At 35.6% G+C, this 23112-nt stretch overlaps 1 protein-coding gene across 3 annotated transcripts in view; it reads right to left on the bottom strand.

The window, feature by feature from the left end:
* EPHA6 (EPH receptor A6) overlaps positions 1-23112 on the bottom strand; it is an 819528-nt gene that overhangs the window by 210827 nt on the left and 585589 nt on the right. For all 3 annotated transcript variants that reach the window (XM_088025312.1, XM_088025358.1, XM_028119182.1), the window contains one exon: positions 21177-21302. In XM_088025312.1, the coding sequence (XP_087881438.1) occupies positions 21177-21302 (126 nt within the window). The remainder of the gene's footprint in view (positions 1-21176; positions 21303-23112) is intronic.

Raw genomic sequence — 23112 nt, 5'->3', positions numbered from 1 at the left:
GGAGAAAATTTACTTGATCAAAAACTTGAAAGAAGGGAAGAAATCCATAGGCCAAATAACTGGAATACAATCTCATTTTGGTGTATATCCTTCTAATCTATTTCCTAAGCATAAAGTTTAAATTTTCTTTTCATAAAGTTGTAGTCATAATATATAGTATTTTTCTGTATATACTTAAGACTCTTATATTCACTTACCATTACAGTACAGTTGACCCTTGAATAATGTGGGGTTTAGGGGTGCCGATATCACACAGTCAAAAATCTGCATGCAACTTCTGATTCCCCAAAGCTTAGGTACTGATAGCCTAATATTGACTGAAAGCATTACCAACAACATAAATGGTCGATTAGCACATATTTTGTATGTTTTATGTATTATATACTGTGCATTTACAATGAAGTATGCTAGAGAATATAAAATGTTATTAAGAGCATAGTGAGGAAGAAAGAATACATTTATAGTACTGTACTATAAATAATATGCTTATAAGTAGACTTGTGCAGTTAAAACTTGTGTTTTTCAAGGCTTGAGTATACATGTAGTTTCCATGCTATTACATATCCTGTAACTTATTTTAACAAATCTCTTTTTAAAGAACTTTGAGCTCAGTTCCAATTTTTTCTATTACTTTTTTTTTAAGATTTTATTTATTTATTTATTTATTTGCCAGAGAGATAGAGAGCACAAGTAGGCAGAGAGGCAGGCAGAGGGAGAGGGAGAAGCAGGCTCCCCGCTGAGCAGGGAACCCGACGCGGGACTCAACCCCAGCACCCTGGGATCATGACCTGAGCCGAAGGCAGCTGCTTAACCAATTGAGCCACCCAGGTGCCTCCTTCTATTACTTTTTAAATCAGCTTTTACCAACAATTTTTTTAATTATAAGCATTATAGAGCAACATTTTTACAATTTAAAATTTGTTATAATTTCACTCCATCACACTAAATGAACAATAAGCACTTAAAATAATTTTTTTTAGGGAGAGAGTGTGGTGAGGAGGGCAGAGGGAGAGGGAGAGAGAGAATCTTAAGCCGACTGCATGCCCAGCACATGCCCAGGGCAGAACCCAACTCAGGGCTTGATCCCATGACCCTGAGATCATGACCTGAGCTAGAGTCAAGAGTTGGATGCTTAACTGACTAAGACACCCAGTTGCCCCAGCACTTAAAAGTATTCTTATTGAAACAAAGTCAAAAGAAATGAAGAAATACTTTTTGTTCAATGATATATTCAACCAAAAAAAATGCCTGGCATATATTTCATTAATCTCAAAATACAAATCAAACAAACTTTTTTCCAGCTCAGTTTTGTCTGAGGAGTAAAATTTTAATATTCTTTGAAAGAGTTTGTGTAAAATTGGATTTATCTGTTTTTTGAATTTATATTTGGTAAAACACTCTAAACCGTCAAAGTTTGGATCTGAAATTTCCTTTGTGGGGGGGAAAATTGTTAATGACTGATAGTTTAAGTAATATATATATATATAGGAAAATTTAGGTTCCTATCCTTCCTGTGTTTTTGTAATGTACAATTTTCTAGAAACTTGTCTATCTAGTTTTGCTTTTACTGTCATAAAGTTTGTATGTTCCTACTGCTTTCTAAATATTTATCAGTAGTAGTAATCTTTTTTATCTGTAATATTGTTTACTTATACCTCATATTTTTAATCTACTTTTTCAGAGCTTAATAATTTTGTTAATATATTTAAGGAAACTTTTATTTTGTTGCTGTTTTGTTTTCTATTTTACTGTTTTTGTTCTTTCCTTTACTATTTCCCTTCTTCTATTTTCTTTGTGGTTATTCTATTTCTCTTTTTCTAAATTAAGATGGATGCTTATTTGGCTCATTAATTTTTAGCATTCTTCATTTCTAAACTAAGCATTTTAAGGGCATATATCCACCTTTGAAGTGGATTAAAAGTGTTTTAGTTGCACCCCATATGTTTTAAGATGTAGTTTTTCTTTTTTTAATTTAAATTCAATTAGCTAACATATAGTACACCATTAGTTTCAGATGTAGTGTTTTGTGATTCATCAGTTGCATAGAACACCCAGTGCTCATCACATCACATGTCCTCCTTAAGGCCCGTCACCCGGCTACCTCACCCCCACACCCACCTCCTTATCATTATTATTTAGTTCTAGAGATTTTCAAATGCATATTAAAATAACTCATGAAGTATTTAAATGTTATTTAATTATATTAAAATAATCTGAGTTATTTTAAAGTATGCTTTAAGCTCTCTTATTTTTTAAAGTTACTTTTCTATTATTTATTTCTAACTTAACTGTATTTTGGTTACAAATGTATTTCATAAACCTGATTTGTTGCAAATTGTTTTGTGGTCCAGTACATAGTCAATTTTCATGAATATTTCGTGTACTTGAAGAGAATGGGATGCGGCAAATTTAGGTTTATTATTCTCTCTCTATATTCATCAGATAGAACTTGTTAATTATATTGCTCACATCCTCTAGCCTCATTGATTTTTTTTCTTGTTGATCTAGCAATTATTAAAGGAAGTGTATTAAAAACTCCCACTGCTTTGACAGATTTTTTTTCAATTTCTGATTATATTGCTACTGTCAAGTTTTGCTTTCCTCGTTTGGAATATGTTTTTATACATCTCATTGTTGAGAGATGTAAAAAGTTAAAGTCCAGAATTGTTATCTCTAATACTGAATGCCACCTTAGAAATTATGAAAATATTGCTTACAATGTGTTAGAATAGGTAAAACTTCAGCTTCAGTCTGGCCGTTTTAAAATTAGGAAAAACTTCTGATTTTTAATATACTTTTACTCACTGCTTCCTATTATGAGACAATAATAATAGCTAAGTAGGTACTAGGCACAATTTTAAGTATTTCACACAAATTAACTTACACATTACTAAACTAATTATGAAATTAAAAAAAATTAAAAATACTAGGATCTTCAAGCTTATTTAAATGATTCACTGATAATAATAGAATTAGTTAATTCAGAGATGTCAAGAAAACATCCACACAGTCTGGAATCTTAGTGAGAGACAAACACATCCTTCTCCACTACATCCACGAGGACCACTCTCATTACTGGGTTGGTTACTGCTCTCATCCAGTATGATAATGCTGTTGTCCTTAAGAATAGAAATAGTACATGGAATATAGACCCTGAAAGTTTTTACCAATCTGGCATTCTTGGAACATATTTAAGCAGATCCTTAGATTTTTAATCCATTTAAAATCTATACTTTTGGTACGGTACCTGCAACTCCAAATATAAGACTATATTTCAATGTCTCCAAATTAGTCATGAATATCAGTAGCCATCAAGATTAGATCACGCCTCTCACCTTGGAGAGGGAATATAATGGGTTCAACTCTACTACTTGAGCTCTGCAAGAGCATCTGCTAAAGCCACATAAACAACATCTAGTCTTATTTATTGGATTAAAAGCTTAAGAAATGACTGACAGCTGCAATAATACCATGTTTCAAGTATTTCCTAAGTTTAATCACATAGTATTTGGACAAGAGGGTTTCTTTTTGTTTGTTTGTTTGTTTTTTAAAAGCATTAAATTTAGGCCAATAGGAGATAGAAGTAAAGAGAAATACATTTTAATGCTGCAAATACATATCATATAACCCTCTGAAGTTGAGAGTAATAAATAGTAGAACTTTCAGAAACTTCTAAAAAGTATTTTGTGAAGGCATATAAGACTGCAAGCAGAACAAAGAAAGATGCTAAATATTTTTATTGTTGTTTATTTTTCTTTGTTCTTTTCTTAAATAACGGAAGGTCAAACGATTGCTTTGGAAAATCATGAATGTGACAGTGCTCATGTTAGTGGAAAAAATGAAAGCTATATGTCACTTGTCATGGATGCTATGTTTCTTCTGATTAGAAAACAACAACAATGAGAAAAAAATAACTAAAGAGTAAAATATATTGCCTTTAGTCTGCATACATAGAGAAGCTTTTATTTGACATATTATGAAACTGGCATTTCCATACAGTAGCTGCTCTCTTGAAATAAAAACAGATCAGCCTATTTCTCAATCCATCACTTGTTTTTTATTAATCAAAAGTAAGCACAACATGTTCTTTAAATAAAATATTTTGAATAATATAGACTATTGATTGATTTTTAATGTTTAAAGTTTACCTAGGAAGACACATAGGAAGCAAGTCTAGTAGTCTTACTCCATGTTGTGAAAAATGACACGGAAGGGTTAAAGATAAGAGAAAGTCAGAAATCAATACATTATAAATCAACATACTTATTTCCAGTGCTTATCTCATTTTGTAGACCATTGAAAATCTAGTAGGCCTGAATTCTGGTTAAAGATCGTAGTATACTATATGCTTATCTCTTTCCCCTCGATGAGGTCTCTCTAGTAACAGAAAAGGAAAGCACTAGGTATAAACCCTCAAGGACAAAGGACAAAACATGGGACTCGAGTGGATGAGAGTTCAGCCAATATTTAAAAATAGGAAGTGGTTGAGGAGTATTAATGGGTACAGTGGGTCATAGAAAGGGAGAGATTGCTCTGTTGAGAGAATTCCACACGGTGGAAACATAGATGGACTCCTGGCTTAGACGCACTCATTATGACACAGGGCAGGAGTGAGACATAGGATCCCAAATAGGCAAGGGCATGGCTTGGACTTCTTATAAGGAAAAGTTGACCACTAATTCCTGCAAACTACCAGAAGATTCTTTTCTAGAAAAAATGATGAATACTCCCAAGGAAAATACAAAACACATATTGGCATTTGAGTATCTCCAATACAATAATCCCCTAACCACCCAAAATGACACCTACTGCAGACATGTTTACATTCTCACACAGAGTCACCAAAAAGTACCTTATTAGTGAATGTGAGTGGAAAGCCAGGAATCACGGGACATGTGAGAAGAGTTTCTAATATGAAAGAGAGGCAAAAATAGTAAAATGGAAACAAAGAAACTAAAAGAAGTAGTGATGATGTGTTATAAGATATTTCATCCATCAAGAAAGATCTGGATGTTGAAAGAAATAATTAAAAATTTGAGGAATATCTGGAAATTCGATGATAGAAAAAAATACTCAATAGAAGTCTTGGAAGATAGATATAGTTGAAGAAGTCTGCCAGAAAATAGAACAAATCTGCACCTACAAAGGAAAAACCCAAACACCAAATATATGAGTTTAATGCTTAAGATGGTAAAAATTCAAACCAGGGCTTCAGCAAATGATTAATGGACTAATAGAGCTCAGGTGAGAAAAACTGCATGAAGCATAGTGGGAGGTATAGGCTTCCAGCTATGGAATGAGTAAGTCATGGGGATGAAAGGTAAAGCATAGGGAATACAGTCAATGGTACTGTAATAGCATTATATACTGATAGATGGTAGCTACACTTGTGATGAGTATAGCATAATACATAGAATTGCTGAATCACTATGTTGTACTACCTGAAATTAAGGTAACATTGGGTGTTGACTATAATAATAAAAAAGAAATTTTGATGGAAATATTTCTAAATGGAATTCACATTTTCCTGCCCTCTCAAATAGGAGAGATGGAACATAATTTATTTTAGAAAAAAAAAGAAAAATAATACTAAACATTTTCAAAAAGCTAGCATCTCTGGATTGAAAGAGCCTGTATGTGTGTAGCACATTAATATGTAATTCCAAGGTAGAAGCCTCCAGGCATGGAACGGGTCAGCTGCCGTGTTGTCAGCTAAAAGACAGCAGAGCGGTACCTTTAAAATTCAGAGAGAAAATATTTTTAACTTACAATTCTATGCCCAGACTAATTATTTACTGTGTTTATCTGAAAGACATTTTCAGATATAAAACAATCCAGAAAATGTAATTCCTCTGCAAACTTTCCCCTATTAATTAGGAAGTCAGTACAAAGTGAAGCTAGTAAATTGAGAGAGAGAAGGATCATGGGATACAGGAAATAATGGATCCAACTTAGTTAAGTCACTAGAACAGAGGATGAGACTCATGCATCAGTCCAAATGGAGGCAGGAAAGCAGGCTTTATAGGAATGTGGTGGCAGAACGTGGATATACTGAATGATGCTCAAGTCTGCAGCAATCTGAGCAGGGGCTGGCAATTTTGTGGTCAGATAATAAATATTTTAGGCTTGTGGATAATTCTGACTCGGTTGCAACTACTTAATTCTGCAGTGGTAGCACCAGAACTGCTATAGACAATGAGTAAACAAATGGGTGTGGCTGTGTTCCAGCAAAATAGGCAATTTGGCCTGTGGATCATAGTTTGCAAAACTCTACTCTAGAGAAACTCAGCTGTGAATTTCCAGCAGCACAATAGGATCTAGAACTTTGGAGAAGGTGGCATAATTTAAAAGGACCTGCATAATTCAGCAGTCAGGTTAAGAAAGGTTAAACCTTTCTCTCTTCCCAGCTTAGCAAAAACTAACATCTGACTACCAGGAGCTCCCATAGCAGAAATCTTAGCAGAAAGGGCCAAAACATTTACAACATTAGTATAGCACTTTGAAAAATAAGCTGTTTTTATATCTGTATTTTGATTATAGGTTAAAAAAAAACCTTTTAAATATAAAAATTAAGTACTTAACATTTGTTAGAACAATATATAAAGACAAAAATAATATTTAAAGTTATAAAGAAATTAAATCTTAAATTTTTATCTGTGATAATAAGCAGTCAGTAGATAACATCTAATGTTACAATAAATATGGACATAACAGTTAGAATTTATAAAACCCCACAACAATCCATTAAAAAGTATTGTCATGGATGCACAGGACGTGGAGCTGGATGGGGTGAAGGGAAGGGGTGATATGCTTGTGCTTTTCATTACAAGCCCTTCTATTTTAATTTTTTAGATATGTGTAAGTCACTTGGGTTTTAAAAATTAAAATTGTTGACTACTGTTTTTGTGGAGAGTGCTATTAAGCTTCATGGAACAAAGTAAAAGGTGCTATTGTGTACTATGTACTAAATGTACTATGGACATTTGTTCCATCAATCAGCAAGTGAATCTTAATAGACTAATGCATCAAATGTGAAGACGACAAACCACGCTTATTCTTTTTTATATTTAATATTTAAAAATAAAATTTTACTCTCTTCCCTTACCTCTTCATTTTTCTATCCTTAGCCAGGTATTAGCTTCTACAACACCGGGGCCCATTACCCAACAAGGAGCTGAGCAACACCTTCTGGACTTTGTTTACAACTTTAGCAAGCAAGACATTCTGCCTACTTTGGGTGGAACTTCACTTTTCACTTTTCTCTCACTGACCTGGTCATGAGTACTTAGAAAATGGGCATTGTATTTTGAAGAGTTGCTTCTCATCAGGTAGGGTTCTACACTGTAATTAATCCCTTTACAACGTCCCAGTTATTTCTTATTTTCATAGGAAGTATAGATAATGGGGTAAAGAAATGTTATCCACTACAGTAAGAGCATAGTGACTTTCACCTTTTTGTAGAAATCATTGTCATAACATCTAAAAACAATGACATACTTAGAACTGAAAACTCTAAAATAGAGGGTTCCGATTATATTCACAAACAAAAAGACAAACAAAACAACATCAAAAGAGCCCAGACTTTCATTCTTGGCTAGAAAATTACTGGATCCTTCTACATATGTTTCAACATGTCAAATCTTCTAAATCTTCTAAATATCCCTGTGTTTGTTTGTTTGTTTGTTCCTGTGTTCTTTATCTTAGTCATTCTGGTCAGAAAACTGAGACTAGCTCTGTGTGCCTTGCTCTCATGAATCCCTGCATTCTTACTGGTTACTTTCCTGCCAATCACTGCTTATTGAAATTCTTCTTCCACAAGACATCTGAGTGATGGTTTTAATTGTAAATCTGATTGCATAATTCTAACATTCTTTACTTGCTTTCCAGTCTCTGCAGGATGAAGTCATCTCTTGGGTCAGCCTTCCTTGATCCCCCAATTTAGCTTGTACGCCTTTCCTCGGAGAGGCTGATGCATCCTTATCATACCTCCATCACAACACTTAACCCTGGGAATGTATAAGGTAAATTACTATCTCATTCCCCTCACTCTTATCCTACATGAGGCTATAACCCTTTTGAGGATAAAAGTCATTTATGGATGAATAAATACTTTCATCATTTTGGTACATTATAAATTCTCTATCCATTCATTAAGGTTATGTAGCACCTACCACCTGCCAAGTATTGTTTAAAGGGCTAAGGGAATAGTAGTGAATAAGAGAGACAGAGGAAGACAAATGATAGGAAAAAACAAAATGAATATATGGCACTTGGTGATACTTGCTATAGAGAAAAAGCAGGGTAAGGGGGAAAGAGTATGGGAGGAAGCCTGCTACTTTATAAACATTCTTACAGGTCTCTCTGATAAAGTAACACTGTCCCAGAAGCTGGAAGAAGTGGCGGGATGAGGAAAGAGCCATGATGTTTCTAGAGCTGGTGCTGTGGAGTCAGATGAAACATCAAGTACAAAGGTCTTGAGATCGGAGTGCATAACCCATGTTTGAAGACGAGCAAGGAATTCATTGTTTCCGAAGAGCAGTGAGCAAGGGAGAGGTTGTGGGAGATGGAGTTGGAGAGGTAGCTAGTAGGTGAACAGGCTTCTACTCTGAATGAGTCAGGCAATGATTGGAGGGTGGTGAGCAGAAAGTGACATAATCTGATTTACATTTGTATACATTCTGTGGTATGTATGGAGAACACAGTACAGAGGGACAAATGTGGGAGGAAGGAGGCCAGGTGGGTTGGGGCAGGTCTGTAGCTGTGGTGGGTTGGGGCAGGTCTGTAGCTGTGAAGTGGCAAAAATGATTGGCTCTAGGATATATTTTGAAGGCAGAGCTGACAGGGTTAGCTGAGGATTGATATAGCACATATGAACATGTGAACCTTTCTTCCAGTGAGCGAAATTTGTGATGTCACCCTAAAGAATAACCTCATGATAATAGTGAGTATCCACATTTGGCCCTGGTAAGGCAGTGGTTTTCCATGGATCAGTGCACATGAGGTTAGACAGTGGTGGCAGTGACAATTCACACTGCCGTTACAGATCACCAAAACAGAGAGCAATGGTGACACAGTCCTCCTATCATGGAGTTGAGAAGTGACTACTAACAGACGGATTGGCAGATGTCTGGGACAAAAGCAAGGAGCACAGCCGAATTCACCTAAGATATGTGGAGATTATGGTAATAAACGGTAGTTTATAGGAATAGCTATTGCACAAGTGACAGAAGATGCTATCCTTCTGGATAAAGTATAGATTCACAAACACAACAGGTTCTTTGTAATAAAGTTAATAAGAGCATGGGCTCTGAACTCAGATTAACCTGGAGCTGAATTTGTCATTATTATTTACAAGCTGTTTCACTGTGACCAAGTAATTCAATTTCTCTAAGGTCTTAGTCTCCTTGTCTGTAAAATGGACATATGTGACTCTTGTCATTCTCAGCAGTGTAAGGACTCAAAGAGATGATAAATACATGTAAAGCTTGCTTCAATCATGTAAACATTTAGTAACTCTTGCCTACTATTAATATCAAAGGGAGACTACCTTTCCTGATAGGATGAAGCATGGGAGGGAACCACAGGAAAGATTCTGGCAGGAACAGAGTACCAAACGTTTCCCCTTCAACCAGGAACTGCACTGGCCAACACAGAAAATCCAGCTGCTGCAAGCTCTAAACAATTCTTATATAACATACTTTCTCTTCCTGTGAGTGTATTTACTCCATCAATGAAAGCAATACATGAGAGGCTACACAGATCATAAATACCTGCCTTGTTGCTCTTTCCATTTTTCAAAAGGTCAATGAATTGTGATTTGGACCTACTTCTGAATAAAGACATATGAAATGTAAGGGCTGGAAACTTGGGACAACGGGCCATTTTCTTTTAAACTTTTTTTAAAAAGATTTATTTATTTCAGTGAGAGAGAGAGAGAGAGCTAAGGGAGGGGCAGAAGGAGAGGGAGAGAGACAAACTCAAGCAGACTCCCCATTGAGCATGGAGCCTGAGTGGTATTCAGTCTCATAATCCTGTTCTCATGACGTGAGCTGAAATCAAGAGTTGGATGCTTAACTGACTGTACCACCCAGGTGCCCCCAAACTGACTATTTTCATTCTAAGATACCTAAAAGCCTAAGAAAAAAGCCCTAGTCTGAACTGTAGACATTACACTTCATTAAACTTCAGGGTAGCAGTTTAAAAAAACTGTACATGGTTTGGGTTGGATTCCATGATCAGAGATTCTATAAAAAGGGAGGAAGAGGTGTCCATAAAATACAGATTTCCAACAATGCAAACACAGTTATCCTAACAAGAAAATTAGAGAGTGTATTAAAAAGCTTGCCACACAGGGAGCTCTGAGCTCAGTCATGAGAAAGACACATAGCTAACTTGCAAAGCAGAACAAACTCAGATGATATGGGAAAGGACCCTAATTATGCAGGCTGACCTGAGATGAAAAAAGACCTGGAGAGTTTAGGAAAATCCACCTACATGATAAGATTTGATAGGAATGTTTAGTAAATGGGAATATGAGGAAAATATATGTCAGTTTGGAGAGAGAATATATATAATTCATATAGATATATAGTATAGGTGTATAAATAAAACACAGCCTTGCACTCACCATCCTAAAGTCAGTTGGATACGTAAAGAAACAAGTCTGGCATGAGAGCAACTCATCTGAGAAAGACCATTAGGGATAAGCTGGCAGTAAGCACTCCCTATGCCAACAGTATATGGCAGCTATTCGAAAAGCAAAATGCAAACTTAGGCTGCATTAATTGAGGCACAGCAGGAAAGGTACTAGCCCTGTGTTTTCTGCATTCATCAGAAAAATATTTGGAATATTGGGTTCAATTCTAAAAAGACTTAGAGAAAAACTCTAGTTTTCCAGAGAAGGTTATTTGAATGATGAAGTGTCTGAAAATCATGTCAGATGGAAATAGTTGAAAGGTTTAGACAAATTTAGACTGGAAAAGAAAGATTTATGAGGTTCACACCTTATCTTCAAACATCTGAAGGGTCATGGAGTAGAGGAGAAGGAGTGGAGTTACTTTGTATAAATTCAATTTTGCAGAACAAATACCAGTGGGTAGTGTTCTAAGATTATACACAGTGTTATGAGGAAGCACATTTTTACTTGCAGAGATTCTTGATTTATTAGAACTGTTCCTAAGGGAATGTGCTGCCTGCTGGGGCAGTGAACACTTTCACTGGTCCTGTTTTGATAAAGGTTGGATGGTCCGTTAGAATCAAGTTTATCTCAACTTGCTTCTCAAGACAGTCATGATGAAGCAAAGATATTTTATTTTTATTATTCATCCAAAAAAGCAAAAATTCCTCTTTTCTTTAATCATTTTAAACTCTATATGTCATTAAAACTAAGAAGTCACCAAACTAAAAAGGCCATTACAATTAAAAACCAAGAAACAGGCCTAGAGTTATATTTGTGTCAAGAAAAAGGAAAAGCCTAGGCTTTGAAGAGAAATTAGATATAGTAAAGAGTCAGTGACATCTAACTCTAAAATCTCTTGAAACTTTCCAAAATTCCTCTTTATAATCTCTACACCTCTTCTACCGCTTTGCTCTTTCCCCCCCATACCTGCCGTTCCCTCATCTTGGCATTTCTTATCTTTCAAATGCCATCTTCCTAATGCAATTTAATTGCTAAGTCTGCAGTGATCTCTAGATTCTTTAAATTTCAATAGTGACTTACAAATATGTTTTGTTCACTTATGATGCTTCTTTCTACCTCCTTTCTACTTCTCTGTTCTACCTTATGTATTATACTTTCTTTCATATCCTTTTTTTTTTTTGAGAGAGAGAGAGAGAATGGAGCCCAATGTGGGGCTCAATCCCATGACCCCAAGATCATGCCCTGAGCCAAAATCAAGTCAGACACTTAACCAATTGAGCCAGCCACGCAACCCTCCTTTATGTCCTTCTTGAGCCTGAGCTCCTTTGATATGTATTTTTGTAAATCTCATAGTACCTAACCCAATGCGTATTACCTAGTAGTCACTAAATAAGGAAAACATGAATATCATTCATTAGGAGTGCAAAGCAAGAATGGTCATAGAGAGAAAATAGCAAATAAATTCATAACCTGTAATCCATGCTAGGCTTAACAAATGACGATTCATTTTTTTCCCCAAGTAATCATCTCTATAGTAGATTGTAAAATGTGACTATAAATTCTTCCCAACCTTGTATGCATGCCCTTTGTAATGTGACTTTGTGGTTCCTCTCATCAAGAGGTAGAATCTATTTTTCCACCTTGTTATCTTGACTGGCCTTGTGACTTGCTTTGACCAACATAAAGTGTCAGCATTATGTTGTAGGAATTCAGGGACAAAGCCTAAAGAGACTTTACAACTCTTTTTCTTATCTGCTTAGAACACTTGCCTTGAGATTGTTACACCTAGCCTGCTGGTGAAGGAGAAGCCATGTGGAACCAGATCCCCCTAGCCCAACTGCCTAATAGTACCTCTGTCCAGTTGAACTATCATTCATAAAGAGTGACCCCAGGTGAGACCAGAAGACAACCCCCATCTCTAGCAGAGCCCAAACCAAAATTCTGCCCCAGAGAATTATGAGTAAATAAATGATTAGTATTTGAACCATTTAGTTTTGGGATGGTTTGTCACATAGCAAAAGATAACTTGGACAGGCCACAGACAGAAGTCCTTAGTTAGATACATAGACTGAGAATACAAGTATCACTATGGGAACAATGAACTAATTACCTCATGCTAAATGAACTACAGTATGGAATAAGCAAATCATATAATAAGATTTATGATCTTAATTCACATCTCATTATTCACCAAGGTAGTATGCTATCTTGCCAGCAGACTCTCTTGCTGGCTTTAATGAAATAAGCTAGCCATTTGGAGAGGTCCACATAGCAGGAATCTGAGGGTGTGCTCTAACCAACAGGCAGTGAGGAATTAAGGCCTTCGGTGCCAACAACCTCAAGGAGCTGTATCCTGACAGCAGTCATATAAATGAGCTTGGAAGTATATCTTTGCCCATCTGAGCTTCAGACAAGACCTTCAGATGAGACAATAGCCCCAGCTGACACCTTCACAGCAGCCTTGTGAGCCATCCTATAGGAATTAAGCTGTGCCTGAATTCCTGACCCATAGGAACTGTAAGATAATAAATGTTCTTGTTTTAAGTTTTCAGGTGATTTGTTATGTAGCAAGAGATAATTAATGAAATATAAGGGACAAAAATTGTTGATGATGTGTAGGTTTTCTTGTGGCCATTAGCCTTAAGAGAATGTATGATTTTTTTGTTCTTTCTATACAAGATGTACCCAGAGTTCCCCTAGCTCCTTGGAGTACTTTTTTGAAAAGAGATGCAAAGTTTTCTTCATTTTGCCAAATATTTTATCAATATTTATAAAAATATTTATCAAAGTTTGGAAAATTACTAAGTTCTTTGTAAGTAATAAAAAACTCTTTCAAATTACCTCATCTGTTACACAAACTCAGTAGAAAGTAAAATTACAATAGACTCTTTTCTGTAAGATTCTATATTTCACTATGCAAATGCAAAGGCATATAATAAGTTCTATTAGTTTGGTCTGATTTATCAAGTCAATTATTAACATAAAGTATTGCAACTACTATAATTCACAATTGTCCTCTATAAATTTGTTCTTCCCCCTTACTTTTACTTTACATATATTATGTGATTTTATATTAGATTTATTGTGTTGTCCTTTAACTTACCTTCCATGTTAGCATTTTTGTTGATTATCAGATAGACATAGTCATTTAAAGGAATTACTTAGAAATTATTCCATATTCAGGGCACCTGGGTGGCTCAGTCGGTTAAGCGGCTGCCTTCGGCTCAGGTCATGATCCTGGAGTCCCGGGATCAAGTCCCGCATCGGGCTCCCTGCTCAGCAGGGAGTCTGCTTCTCCCTCTGACACTCTCCCCTCTCATGCTCTCTCTCTCATTCTCTCTCTCTCTCTCTAATAAAGAAAATCTTTAAAAAAAAAGAAATTATTCCATATTCTTCTAGCCATTCACTTAATTACTCATTTTTTTTATTTATTTACAAGCATTTCTCAAATAACTACTAGGATGAGGCATCTTGCACGAGTCAGAAAAGCATGTGTGAGATAGCAAATGTACACTGAATGGCCCCCCCCAAACAAGATGTGGAGTGTTGAAATACAAGTAAATAAAATTAACTTAAAGTCAATGAAATTGATATTTAGTACTATCTTTGATAAATCAACCTAATAATTTTTAGATATTCTAGGAATAAATTGATAAGACTAGTTTACAATGGTTTTACATTAAGATATTGAAGTAAATTTTCTTTTGTTAAAGTCATTTTGTCATATGATTGTTAAGTTTAAAGTAAAAATAAACACACACACACACACACACACACACACAATATAACCTCACAAGATACAGGACGAATTAAGTTTTCAGTTTAATTAAAAAGAAAAACAAAAAGGGAAAGAATTTGTTCATATGGGCATACCTCTTAACGTACTGATAAAAATGAAAATTCATTTCTAATTACTAATTTTCCCAACTGACTCTGAAAATCATATATATCATTACAGTTACTATGGTATTGACAATGGAATTTTGTATGGGCAGATGTTTATATCAAAAGTATTTTAAGAGTTGGGTATAGAGTACCATTCTTCTTAGCCATTTCAACTGAATATAGAAATTGTTTTTAACCCAATAGTCATGTTTCTGCCCTTTAAGTGAGTGTCTACTGTATGACAGAGCCTCAGTATGTGTCATCTTTAAATTTTACATTAATTCTACAAGATAGCTATTATTATTATTATTAATCCATTTTTTAGGTGAGCAGATCAAATTTCTGAGAGATTACTAAATTGCTGAAGGTTATGGAGTGAATTAATAGTAAAACTGATTCAAGCCTGGGTCTGTATGGCTCTTGTCTGTTCCTTTTATTCATATTATAATGTCCAGGGAGAATGGATAAAGCCCATCTTTCATTACATCATTTGATTTAGAATGCTATGAAATTCTTGAGTAAAAGGCACAAATGTCTTGCCAGAATCTACTGTTGATCTTATTTTCAGTCTAATTGGTTGGGCAAAGGAGTTTCTAAGGATAGAAAAGAAAATTAATCTTACCTCTACCATAAATCTTTTCAACCGACGGACAAGATGACCTTTGCATTTGAGAAGATCATCTCATCAAATATGGAAAAAACAGGCCATAAATTCAAGTTTCTTCTTATAAAAAGTGAATTGTGAAACCACATCTGGAATACTGCCTACACTCCTCTTGTCATGTTGCAAAAAATACAATATAGTTGAAGAAGAGGAAAAAAATCACACAGGGGATGAGAGAGTTCCTTTAGGATAATTGAAAAAAGAATAGATTCTTGAAAGGCTAGTTGGGGGATGGCAGCAGAGAATGAGGAGTGGCCCAGAAAGTAAGCACTTTGCCTTGCACATTAGCAAGTACAACTATGACCTCAAAAGAGACGGTGATAACAGAACCAAATATTAGGCTGAATAAATCACTGGTTTGTCATTCACTTTTCATATCCTTTTTGTTGTCCTTTTGACTTTCTTTTACCTGCAGATGATTGCTGAGAAATCAACAGTTAAAACTTCCTGGACTATTCTAGGAAGAGGAAAAAATATGGTGACACTAAGTCAAGAGAAAAGAAGGCTGATATAGTAGAGGCAAGAATGAGTTTTGTATGGATAAAGGAACAGAATATGAATGACGGAGATATTATGCATTTCCACTGAGACCAGGGAAAGAGGGAAGGTCAAATATAAGAGGGTGCCCTGTGGGCTTAGAGACATAAAAATGATTTTTTCAATGGAATAATGTTTCAAAATTATAGATATTCAGCAAGGCAAGTTTTTCTTATAATGGTTTAGGTTCAGTACTGCCCTGAAAAAGGGAAAGCCTTTCGATGACCTTTTCCAGCCCATGATTAAAACTCAGTTTACCACTTTTCTCATTATCTCTCAAAATATGTGTAAAATAATGATTCTATCCTAATCTGACTTGGTTCTTTTAGCCGGGGAATTTCTGTTTTACAGTTCTCTGGCCACATTATTTCATTTTATGATGCAAAAAGTCAAAGAAGATAGATGATCTTGATAGTCTCCCATGCAACAGAGCTGCTCACTTCATTTAAATGGAAATGTGTATTTTCATGGAAATTCAGGCCTGTGTTGATGAACAATGATAAGCTGCCACTATTAAATAGAATAGTGATATACAAAAAAACAAAAACAAAAACTGTCCTAGACAACTCATTTAAAAAAAAAAAGTAAAATTTACAGTGAAAGATAAGGGATTTTATGTATATATATATATGTGTGTGTGTGTGTGTGTGTGTGTGTGTGTATGTGTGTGTGTGTGTGTGTGTGTGTGTGTATTCAGCCTAGATATTGAATACATTTTCTAAGGATTTGTCACATAATATTCAGGTAGTTGTAAAGTTGAAAATCCCAGGACAAAGGTTGTGGAAGACAGGTTGATTACATATGTTTTTGATAAGCATAGTGACAATATAAAAAAAAAAAACAGCACCGTGCCTTTTATAAGGAGATATTAGCCATCTAACAAACATTACTCAGTGAACATATTAAGAAATGTTACAGATTTAGTGTGATATCATTTCCCATGCTTTTTTCTGTCTTAAAACTTTAATGTAGCTATTTTGGGGTTCATTTTTTAACAACAAATTTAAGAAATATTTAATGATTATATACCATGTCTCCCAATTAGAAGCCTGGAAGGCATTCTTTAAAAAACAAAAAACAAAAAGCAAAAAACAAAAAAACCCAGAAAAGATGCTATTTATTGCATCAACATGAGATTTGCTAATTTTTCTCTGAGACAGTTCATTTGAATTACATTGATAAGTCAATTGCTCAAAGATGCTTTACTTATTCTGAATACTCTTATCATTAGTTAAATTAGGGCTTTTAATATTCTAGAAAGACATACCTTTATTTAAGAAGGAGCAGGCACATTTTAGAAATGTAAATACAAGCAATAAATGGCATTTGACAATACTGGCATTAGAATGACATTTGTTCTTTAGAGCAAAACACAAGGAAAAGAATTCTAGTAGGACCCATTGGCCAGGAGCAAATAACAGCCTTGTACATAAAAGTGCCTCCCCACCCCCACCATAAAAAGGCTTAATGTTCTTTCTCTTTATTTATTTGAAGCATTATTTCTTTGGCCTCAGAAATAATTTTGAGAGTCAGTTACAGCTGGGTTTAAACCCCAGGTCTTCTACTACCCAGTCTTAAAATATTGAGCAAGTCACTCATTCTTTCTTCATCTCATTCTACATCTATAAATGAGAATAATACTATCTACCTCATGGGATTATTATGACAATTTTACAAGAAAATATATGAAAAGCACTTAACACAGGGACAGGCCTTGAGTAGGTGCTGAATAAAAAAGTTTTAATCATCATCATCATCATCATCAGAATTCAAGAATCTCCAAAGGGAAGTAGCCAGGGCAAACATTATCATTACCAAAGGTTAAAATTCAATTTCACAAGGGAGGTATCTATTTATATTAAGGCTTTGACGATAAAACACACTAGAGGCGACAGGTCAGGATGATTTGTTGCATCCCTTGTGCTGAATGTCAGATGTTTATACATATATATGTCAATTAAGCCTGACAACAGCTCCAGAAGGTAGGTAGTATATGCCCATTTTACAGATGAGGAAACTGAAGCCCAAAATTTGGCCCAAATCATGCAACTGTTAAATCACAGTATCATTACTCAACTATTTTGTTTGACTCCAAAGCTCTGTTTCAACTTAATTTCTAAATTCAAGTCAACTTTGGGAACTATTCAAATTGGACCACTCACCCTTATCTAGACCTGATCTGAATCAAAAGCATGAGCCTGTAGGGAACACGGGCTTTATCAACCCTCAGCTTTTTTTCTCTCTTTCAGCTATAGTCTAACCCCACTAAAGGAACCCCAGAAGCCAGAGGCCTACTAACTCTACCTGCTGCCTGCCCACAACCTGACTGTAGGCTCCTCTCTGCATGAAGTTGGAATATCTCACTACGCTGGACAGAGCCCAGAACAGCATTTTTAACTATTTGTTCACCAAAAGCCATGTGGGTCTTACTGATTTTTCCTCGGTAATTGTGAATTGTGGGTTCCTATTACACATAGATATCCTCTATGTGGATTCCACATAGGTATCCTCTCTATGGCTACTCTCTACTCTCAGTGCTTTAATCAGACCTAAATATCTTTCCCCTGACAATTACTAAGACCTGATATCTTGCCTCTCTCCCATCTCCCCCACTCCAACACACCTCTGTCCAGTGTCTACACTGCCACTTAAGTCATTTAATTTACATTTCCAAGGGGAATACCTAATGCACACAGATGATGAGACAGTAGGAGTTGGAGAAGAAAAAATTAAATAGGTGGGAAAAAACTAAAGGATATAAGACAACCTAAGGAAAATATTTACAGTAAAATGTTAGGCAAGTAACCAGTTGTGTAACTACATCATAGATGTTAACATAATTCTATTAGTTCTTCTTTAGTTTGACCAAACAGTGCTTTTTTTCACACTGTTGCTATGAGAAATGTCCACATATTCACTAATTTTTGCCACCTACAAATAGAGTTAGGAACATGACATAACAGGGTTAATTAACAAAGTAGTACTGGCCAGGAATGCAAAGAGGAACGTTATGTTACAACTTTGTCTCATAAAGCAATTTTATGATTTTTCTGACGATGGGCAATAAAAAGACAGCATATTGTTTGAAAGTTGAAATAACCAAAGATGAATAAATATAAAAAGGAGATACTGATGTATAGGATTGACTACAAGGTTTAGATATTCTGTCTTTGCCAAATGAGAGGAGTCCCAATATAACTTCTTCAAGGTTAGACAGGGTAGGGGGAATATGATATTAAAAGAGTCTCTTTAACAGTTATTGTTTGCTTTGGCAATATGTTATACTTTTTTAGGGTAAAATTTACATGTTGGTTGAAGAAAACCTACAAACTAAAAACAAAACTTATTTATTTATTTGTTAACATTTAGATATTTGATTTTATTTCTCAACATTGTGATTTCAGACACTGGCATTTAATTTATGCACAGAGGGCTCTAATGGAAAATGCTTCTACTGTATCTACGTGAGGACTGAACACTGAAGTATAAAAGGACATAACACTTTTTCTTGGGGACCAGAGGATGAAAGCCAAATGCAGGGTGCAATGGAATTATTTGGCCTCCTCTCTCCTCTGTTCCTCCACTGTCTTAAGTAAATGAATCCCCAAACTAAATGAATATAATGCAATCACTCTTTCAATTATACCTTTAATGCCCATTGATGTGCTTTATGTTCAACAGAAGAGAATAGAGAATCTGGTTTCATTCCAGGTTCTTAATCTTTCTGATGACAGCCTCTTCAGCTGTGAGCATTAGGATTAAGTCTATAGGCCCCTTGTGTCAGCTTTCAAAGGGAGATCTGGCCTTGCAGGAGATGAGATGATCCACTGTACATAGGGAATAAAGTGATATAAGGAAGGGCGCTCTCCAAAGGTCTCTGGAATTCTTGTATAGCGCTAGATTTCTGTGTATCTGGGGAATAGAGTCCACTTAATGGGAGTAGTCATTCAGAGTCTTGAGTTTAGAAGGACCCTGTCATTTGCTTAAAGCTCTAAGCTTCAGAAATTCTTAATAACTTTTAACAAGAGACTCTACATTTTCATTTTTTTTTTTTTTGGAACCCTTACTGTTGTGTTGTGTTTTTTTTTTTTTTTTTATGTTCAGTTAGCCAGCATACAGTACATCATAAGTTTTTGTTGTAGTGTTCAATGATTCATTGGTTGTGTATAACACCCAGTGCTCATCCCAACACGCATCCTCCTTAATACCCATCACCGGGTGATGGGTACATTTTCAATTTGCATTGGACCCTGCAGACTTTGCAGCTGGTCCTCTGGTGAAGAAGGGCTTTGGAAATAGACAAAGGATAATCAGCTGCTTCTTTTGCCTTTGCAAAGACATGAACCTGGCTGGAATGGCCATGCTTTGGTATGTTCTGTTCTCTCCAAAGGATTACACAGATATCCAGTATCTAGGGGAGACCAATTCCCCTGTTCAGGATCCAGTCTCCCTTTTCAACTTACACTTTTTCCCTCCCCTTCTTAGCTGCATGCGTGGTTGCCCAGTCAGAGATTATATATCAAACTCTCTCTCTGGGTGCCCAGGTAATTGCATTTGGACCAGTGAGATGTGAATAGACATGTTTGCAATTTCCATGTTATTGCCTTCAAGACGAAGCCAAAAAAAAAAAAAAAAAAGACTGAACTCTTTCCTTCTCCTTCCCACAGGCTGGAAGGCTTTGACCATTCAGAGGAGGATGACACACTAAGGGAAGGCAGAGCAAAGAGTAAAAGGAACTTGGGTCCTTTCAAGACCTCCTGAATAACAGCTCCTTTGCTAACATGGACTATATACCTCAGGTCAAGGATTTGAAAGAGGACTAAATATTCTGGGGTCTCTTTGTTACATCAGCTTAGCCTCTGCCCTAAGTAACGTACAGAGTAAACCGTTGGGGGCTAAATCGCAATAAATTTGTATTTATCCAGAACAGTTGAATAAAATAGTGTTCTGTTTGAACATTCTACATAGGGAAAAATCACTAATTAGCACTGAAATGATGTAAAACATTATATTGAAGCTAATTTTATCCTCAATGATTTTCAGAACACTTCTGGATCTTGCAGAGCCTCAAGGTCATCATTATGAATACTAATTATAGTATATTTCTATAAATGTTGGGGTCTGAGTAAATCTATAATAACTTATAAAAAACTCCTGAAGTTGCATCTTCAAAATAAATTCCTGCATCACTCTCGTTTCATTGTAAGTTATCTCTATACTGAAAGAAAAGTACAGGACTTAAAAATAACATTTGTGAATTCTCTCATTGCTTAGAAAATGAATTTATGTGCCTACAATACTTAAAAAATGACATATATAAGAAAATTTTACTTCTCATTTCTTAAAAATTTTCAATGACTAAAACTACTAAGATTTAAAATATAATGTTGATAAACCAGTCACAAAACCATCAAAGAATCTTATCTTCAGAAGTACAGATTTTGTGTTTACCTGCCCCAATGACTCTCTCAATGCGAATTCTCGAGGGATCAATCTCCTTTGCAAATTCATGAACTGCTAGGGATGGGTCTTCATATGTATCTGGATCTATGTAAGTTTTAATTCCTGGGAAACCTACTGCAACAAAATAAAAGATTGATTTAGTTTAAAATATTTTAGTAATTACACATCTTGTGTATGTTTAAAACAAGGATTGACTACTTTAGTCATTCTTGTTAATTATTTAAATTTAATTCTCTTTTCTTTTTGTCCCACTCCTCCTCACCCCCCCATTAAAGCTTTGAGTACTTAAAATCAAAAATTTATTTACCTGTTAATGTAAAATGATCTGGTGATTTAATAGAGAGTGAGCTGACAGATTCCAGAAAACATATTTATGATATCTCTATAAAATGTTTAATCAGCTCACTTATTCACTAAGAACCCATATATTTCATACCTGATCTACTCAGGACATGGGGGAAAAAGACATAAGCCTTCCCCCCAAAATAAGAAAGCCTACTGGTGTCCCTCCTGAACCCTTCATACTAGCACTAGGCACTGGGTTTTCCAAACTCATGCCTCAGTTCAGAAACTCTCAGGCAATAAAGAATAGATCCATGGACAATGACAATGGACATCAGCCCTTCCTGTTCTTGTGGTTGCTTTCATAGCCAGACTGCACATGGTCCTGGAAAGGACCCCCTGTCTATGCCGAAGTTAAGGGTGGGAATCTAAGGCCCAAATCTGGTCACTGGCTGTGTAGCTGCTACTCTCCTTGAAAGGCGTGGAGGGCTCACAGCCCACCGGCAGTTAGGATGATGAATAGTGATGGTAGAAAGCTTGAATGTGTGATTATATATTCATTCACAACTTCTCCCAGTATCTGAAGAAGTCACAGACTGCCTGTGGACATTCCTTGGTTTTGCTGGTTGGTTTCTGTTTTCCAGGTTAGATTCCTAGCTCCTGGAGGACAGATCATCTCTTATACATCTTTATATCTTTCCAAATACCTTAGGTATGGTTTTATAGGTAATAACCACACAGCAAACCTTTATTAAATTTGAATTAGTAGGGATTAAAAGATCAATACAAATCCGTGGCATAGTGGATGGATGATATTTGGTTTTGTTGCTTTTGATTTTGAAAACCATACAATACCCTGAGTTAAGTGTTGGTTAAGTTTCCTTAGAAACATGCTCTTGCAAGAAAATCTCAAAAGCAAGCAAAGAAAAAGTGATCAAGTGAGTTTAGAGGACATGATGAAATGCCTGTTATTAGCAGAATTTGCTTCATGAGTTCTACGCCTGTTGCCTTCTTTCATAACTTTTTGCCTACTCTCTCCTGCTACCAGATATGCACCCATGAGAATATTAGGAGTTTCCAAAATATTGCCAGTAAAGCATTGTAGGCATACATAGACCTGACAATGATTCTGAAATACTGTGCTTTTCTTGACTTCCCAAAGTTTAGATTGGAGGAAAAGAGATCATCAGATCATCTTTACCTCTGGTCCATATTTCTTATGATATCTTTATAACTTAATGGGAGTTGTGGTTTCAGACTGAAAAATCTAAACACAAATCCAGTGGCTACTATTAGATGATTAGTGGTGTCTAATGGGATTTAAGGTGTTAATATCACTTTTTTTCTGTAAACACAATATATGTAGTATAGAAAAAGAAAACTTAGCTCCAATTTTAACTGTCTAGTTACTTATTTAACTTATCCATGGCTTCTTAAACATCGGTTTGTTATCTTTCTTTTACTTCTGTGGCTGCCTTAGGTTATTTTCACTGCTTCTTGCTGGGCCCATCTGGTTTAGTTTATGCTAAACTGCTAGTTGGAAAACAGATAATAAATACCTCAGGAGCATCTTTTTCCTCTGCATTTACTAAATGTACTAAATGCCCTGCAGTGAACCTGAGGTTGCTCAGCATGTGTCATC

Source organism: Eumetopias jubatus, unplaced genomic scaffold (genome assembly GCF_037043125.1).
Source record: "Eumetopias jubatus isolate StellerSeaLion01/CBP00866 unplaced genomic scaffold, mEumJub1_p1.0 scaffold_1, whole genome shotgun sequence".
Lineage (NCBI taxonomy): Eukaryota > Metazoa > Chordata > Mammalia > Carnivora > Otariidae > Eumetopias > Eumetopias jubatus.
This window is presented reverse-complemented; position numbering and strand designations above follow the sequence as displayed.